Genomic DNA, 6,000 nt, shown 5'->3' with positions numbered 1-6,000 from the left:
TTTATAATAATTTTTTAAATCCATTTTTGTGTTTAGTCAGAAGCCCCAATCTTGTTTAAAATATAGCTAAAATTTACTTTAATTGTTAAAATTGAATTGTATTTTCTAAAAATTGTATCTTGACAGTTCGTTCACTTTATATTTCCAAAAAGAAATTAGACAAATCTGATCAGATGAAGATTTATTTAAATAAAAACTATCCACTCAAATTTATTGATTAAAATTGCTCTAAAATAAGCCTTCAAAAGTTTACAAGTTGTGCAATTACTTTTTTTTTTCGGTAAAATACTACTCCTATGATTTTACAAAATATTTTTGTATTTTTTACAATAATATTGGTCTGTTTGTCTCAGGCTGTAACTGTTTTCATTATTAAATATTTTTTAACCAAATCTGACAGTTTGTTTGGTCATAATATGATTAAAACCACTCCAGCCAATTAATGTGGAAGAAAAAGCCCTAAGTGATTTTTAAACAACATAAATCAGCCTTCTGTGAGACGAAACGAGAGCTTTAATTTTTAAAGCGTTATTAAAAGAGAATTACTTATAAATTTTATCCCATGATCTCGAAAAGAATTTTGCTCTCGAAACCATTGTTCAGAAATTCTTTCTGGTTTTGTAATCGTGTGATGGACCACACCATGTGTACTCATTGGAGAGGTTAAATAAATTAACGTACCAGAATTCCTTCATGTAATCTGATTAAATAATAGTAAAGATGAAATAGTTGAACTTGCCGTGATGCACCTAACAATTTTGAGCCAAGTAAATTTTTTTGTCGTACGTAGCGGTTTTTAATTGATCCGGAGTCGGATGTTAAAGGGGGATTAAACACACCATAATGCGAGCAATGTGTGAAAGAATTAAGTGCATGAAAAATGTGTGTGTGAAAAGCAATATAAGTGTGGTAATGAGAGTGCGTGAACCCATTCAGTAGTAAAATTCCAGGCAAATGGTAGCACATCAACAAGCCGTGTGTTTATTTTTGTTTGTTTTTGACTAGCATAATTATCAAAGATATGCGTCCGAGTTTATCACGAGTAAGTCGAGGAATTTTATGAATGGTACATAACTCTACCATAGTAAACTATGTAAAAAGAACACGAAATGTAGGCCACGGCAATTTGTGCTTTATGAAAATCGTATAGAAGGGAGAATAGAAATAGTATGCATCAGGCGAACTTTTCATTGGCCCGGATGTTTTTTAAGGTTCCTTCATTCCTAGAGCGGTAGTGTGAATCTAGAAGTCCAAGAGTTCGGGCACTCCGAAATGTAGTCAGACGTTATGGTTTAGAAAATTTTTTTGGTTTTTTATAATTTGTTGTTTTTGATTGTTTATTATTTTGCGTTAATGGAGAGTGAGCTGGAAAATGGAAAAGGTACGTCAATCACATAACCTTCGCTACACATTATCTTAAATTATGCGCATTTCGTACTTTGTTTTGTTTATGCTTCACGCCAATAAACGCAGTTGTTTACCGCACAAAACGGCCACCGATCCACCCCGATTCGCGAAAATTGACTTCATCATAACCGCACTTTTTGCGCGACCGTCCGTCACCTCGTCACCAAATTCAATTACGGCCAGAGACGCGCGTCGGGGGGCTCGCCGGGGGCCGCAACCCCCGATTCAATTAAAAACAGGAAAGCGACATTTTATTTCATATTATTTCCCAGCTTAATGAACATGTGGCACTTCCACAACCGCCCCACAAGTGCCACATGCTCGCATACCGAAACTGAGCCGATCGGAACCCAGAAAGAAGCTTTCCGAACACATTTTTTACCCCTAATTAAAGAACCTAAAGCTCCGGACGCTTTTACCGCACTTATGCGTCCACCAAAACACCCTTAATCAATTCTAAAATTAATTACCGAACTCCACCGACCAAATCCTCGACGGAATTAACAATTCAGCGGAAGCGCGTTTAATTTTTGACGTAAATCTGATTTATTTTAATGTAATTAAAAATAATGCGTGGTCGCGGGGAAAAGTGGCGCGAATTTCGCCCGGACATTTCTTCACTAATTACAGGGCAGAGAAAAAATAATGAGGAGGGTAAAGTATTCGATTCGTCGATCTACGCATTTCCGGCAGGTGATTCGTGTTAGAAGATATGATTAAAAAATTCGTAGAAAGTTCAAATTTGTGCGTGAGTAATGCGTCCACTGGAGAAATATTTTAAATGACAGTGAATCATTTTAATTGTGATTCATTTAGATTTGGACGAACACGATTGGTTGCAGTATTTTCTTTGTGTTGTTCTTGAGCGACCTTGCTCCTTGGAAAGCTGGTTAAATTATTGGTAAACAATTTGTGAAATCTTACCGTAATAACTGCACCATCCGACGATTGAGGACATTCCATAAAATTCTATCACCTTCACACGCTAATTTAATTAGATTAGAGAAAATGTACTTGCTGGGAGAAGAAATCTCTGGGAGTGAATGCAAACTGCACTTTGTAACGATAAACTTACTAATTTTGACAAAATTTATCCTGATCCTTTTGGTCATAAAGTGAAAATCATATAAATATTAAATTACTACTTTTTAGAAATTTTTAGAATTTTTGTAATTTATTCACTAATATTTTATTAATTTCTACTACATCAGTATCACTTGATTATTTTTTTATTTATTTCATTTAGCTGAAATTAGTAGTTTTAATATTATTCAAAAATAGCCAAACATTAAAAATACCCTAGCTTGTCGCAATCACATTGTAGGCTATTCACAAATATTTTTCTAACACAATAAGTGGAAGCTCATAAAACATTGGCAAACATCAATATATTGTTGTTTTTGGTTTTATTTTCCCTTTATTCTTGTGATCTGATGGTTTTTATTCTTTTTTTCACTTAATTTGCTCATACATAAGTGAAATAAAATCTACTTAAATAGTTTTGAAAGGCTAATATTATATTTTATCAGTTCCACTTAATTCGTTTGAAAAAGATGTATTTTAAGGTGTTTTCCTATGTTTTAAGTCTATAAATAATACAATAGTAAAATTCTTATGAAATTAAAACAGTTGGTATTACCCTATTTCTAATTTTTCTGTTTTATTTGGTGTAGAAATTAACACAATATCTTAGGCATAATATTTACACTTAATTCTAGACACCTATAAAATGGTTAAATCATATTTAAATTGTTCCAGACCTATTTAAGTGTATCTTTCGAAAATCCCGTATTTATTTCAAAAAATCTATATTCAAATATTTTTTGTATACCTAGTTTTTCTTCTGGTTGTAATATTGTTATTTGTTATCTAGCTACTTTTGATTTGAGTTCTCATATTTCATCAGTCTGAATTTCGTACTATAGTGTAATTTATTTTGGATCTTTTATTTCTTTATTTTAAGTCAATTATGAACGCAGCTGTATTGATTTTCACTTTAAGAAATCTTTTTAATTTAACTGAGACAAAATCTGGTTCATAAACTTGTTGAACGCACATTATCTTAAACTTCTACAGCAGAAAAATATTATTTCAATTCTTAGTATAAGTTGGTAAGCAGATTTTTCAGTCCCAATATAGGCAAAACTAATTTTAAACTCAAAATTTAGCGTTTCCAACTAGCTTGTATTACCTAAGATGTAAAAATATTTGTTTATTAATCAATACATACATTACCACCAATTTCATCAAAGTAGGTATTGGCATGTGCCGCCTTGTTGAAACAAGGGTTGTAATCAAATTAATTAAGACGTTGCGAGGCAATTTATATCCAATTTCTAGACGCCATTTATAAGTATTTCGTTTTGTAGCTGATTAGCGAATAGACATTTGCTTAAAAATGAAATAAAAGTGAAATATGGCTTCATTTTTAGAGAAAAACTGCTTATGCTTTAAACATACACTATACTGTGATTAAATTTTGTAGATTTTTCTTGAGCAAGATTATTGTAATGAAACAGTTTAGTTAAAAGAGGTAAAAGCAACTTCATACAGTTTATTTAACTAAATTATGCTTTAAAGCTTCTCGTGTTTTATTTAATCTTCAGTAGAAGCTGACATATTTTTCAAGGGTCAGCTTAATGGAGTAAAAATAAACAAAAATGTAGCTTCCCCGACTAGGAGTGGGTTTATTAAGACAATTAAGTATGAGCTTTGAATGATCATAAATATTGCCATCAATCCAATTAAATTATTTATTGACATGTGCCGCCTTGTTGAGACAAGGATTATAATCAAATTATCAAGCTGACGATGATGTTGCATCGCTAAAGTATTATGTGAATAAAAAATTAAACACAACAAGAAATACTTCAGTTGCCTTAGTGAGTCAATAAATAAATTTACATTTTTAGATGCTTTCATGTATCAAAGAAAAATAAATTGTCAAAATTGATCTTTTTAAAGAATTTTTATAAATAAGTAAAGTAATAAATTCATTGAAGATATTAAATTTAGAAAACAGAGAAACAAACATGTGTATACTTTTATTATATCGAGTTTTTCCTTTCTTTATTTTTTTATGCGATATAGACCAGTTCAGTATATATCACAAATAAATTTTTGTTCAAATACCGCACGGAAGTCAAAAATATTCTTGAAATTTCTAATCTCTAACTTTACCGCAGTCAGTCCAATATCTTCCTTTTATTTCCACCCAACCACTTCCATGCCTCACATTTTAACGACCATTTTTTATGAATCCATCAATCCCTTGTTTATTTTGACGAAATGAAGACCTCCACTTCTCCCCACATAAACTCCCCACCATAAACCCTCCACCTCCTTTATCATATCGCTACAAGCTTTTCATTTTAAAAATCATTTATTACCTCTCACTAATTAAATTCCGAAAGCTTCCATGTGCCGATACGCAGCGACAAGGGACGCGACTAGCCAGGTCATAGATTAGCCGAACCGGCATGGGAAACGTCCTGGGTCTATGAAGGGTGGTTTTTAACCCAAACCGAAGCGTTCAATGCACTTTATAGTCTATTTTAAGACGCAAAGGTACGAACGCCCTAAGCTTCCTCCGGATGCAACAGCGAAGAGCGAGCAAATGCCAACTCGACACGTGAATGATAACAATTATGTTTTTGTGAGGAAGCCGGAAGAATGAGACGTCGTAAATAATCCTACGACTTCGTAACATTTTTATTTTCATTAATGTCAGATAAATATAGCTATTGATCTGTTGTTGTCGGAGGATCCTGGCGCTAGAATTTCGCGCACGCCACTGTCCTAGGTAACTAGATATTTGGGCAGGTATTGTTGGAAACTACCCCTGTCAAGCAACCCTTGTACTGGCCCGGCTGCATCCTCAAACGGGCCATTGTAGTAACCGCGGGAAAATATAACCGCTCCTTCAACGTGTATTTAACTATTCACCAATTTTTTCCAAGTAGACATAACGAAAATATTCTAGACAAAAGTTAGTGTGGTCGGTCTAGGAATTTTGGGGTTTCTAGCACATTGTTCGCTGGACGGTGTTTATGTAAAGAGTTTCCATAAACTTGTTCTTTAACAAGCGGTTCCCCATTTTTGGAATTTATTAACTGCGAAAGGGGTGCTCCAAAATCACCAAAATGCTCAAAATTACACCGGATAGGAGATTTTAATCGAGCTTTTAAGCTTGATTTTGTAAAATATATTAACCCTAATACATTTACTTCAAAAAAATGTAGCAGCTTAAAGCGTGGTGTTTATTGGAGTGAAAAAAGTCAATTCTAACTAGATATGAAGAAAATTTCACTGTCGATTTTGTGTACAAGAATTGTCTGTATTGTAAAAATCTGTGTTGTGTAATTTTTTCAAAAATTTTGTGATATCACCTTGAAACTGTAACTGATTTGAAAGCGTCATACAGACAAAGAACATTATAATTGATTTAGGAGTTTTGGGTTTTCCAGCATCATACCGCTTTCTTGGAATCTTCAGATGGTTGATCAAGATTCGGCGAGATGTTATAATTAAAAGTCCAGGGAAAATACTCCTTTTTTGGTTGCCTTGGGTTAAGATTCGAAAAAGATTTAGGAA

At 33.1% G+C, this 6,000-nt stretch overlaps 1 protein-coding gene across 1 annotated transcript in view; it reads left to right on the top strand.

Moving 5' to 3' along the window:
• Window positions 1-1,303: 1,303 nt before the first annotated feature.
• The window catches only part of LOC135133721 (protein lin-28 homolog), a 28,036-nt gene continuing 23,339 nt past the window's right edge, over window positions 1,304-6,000 (top strand). Inside the window, exon 1 of the mRNA XM_064062209.1 lies at window positions 1,304-1,381. Within this exon, the coding sequence (XP_063918279.1) occupies window positions 1,354-1,381 (28 nt within the window). The 5' untranslated portion in view covers window positions 1,304-1,353. The remainder of the gene's footprint in view (window positions 1,382-6,000) is intronic.

The sequence above is a fragment of the Zophobas morio genome, unplaced genomic scaffold (genome assembly GCF_036711695.1).
Source record: "Zophobas morio isolate AGI-343-1 ecotype UQ-CSIRO unplaced genomic scaffold, CSIRO_AGI_Zmor_V1 ptg000022l, whole genome shotgun sequence".
Taxonomy (NCBI): domain Eukaryota; kingdom Metazoa; phylum Arthropoda; class Insecta; order Coleoptera; family Tenebrionidae; genus Zophobas; species Zophobas morio.
Note: the sequence above shows the minus strand (reverse complement) of the source record. Positions and strands in the feature narration are given on the sequence as shown.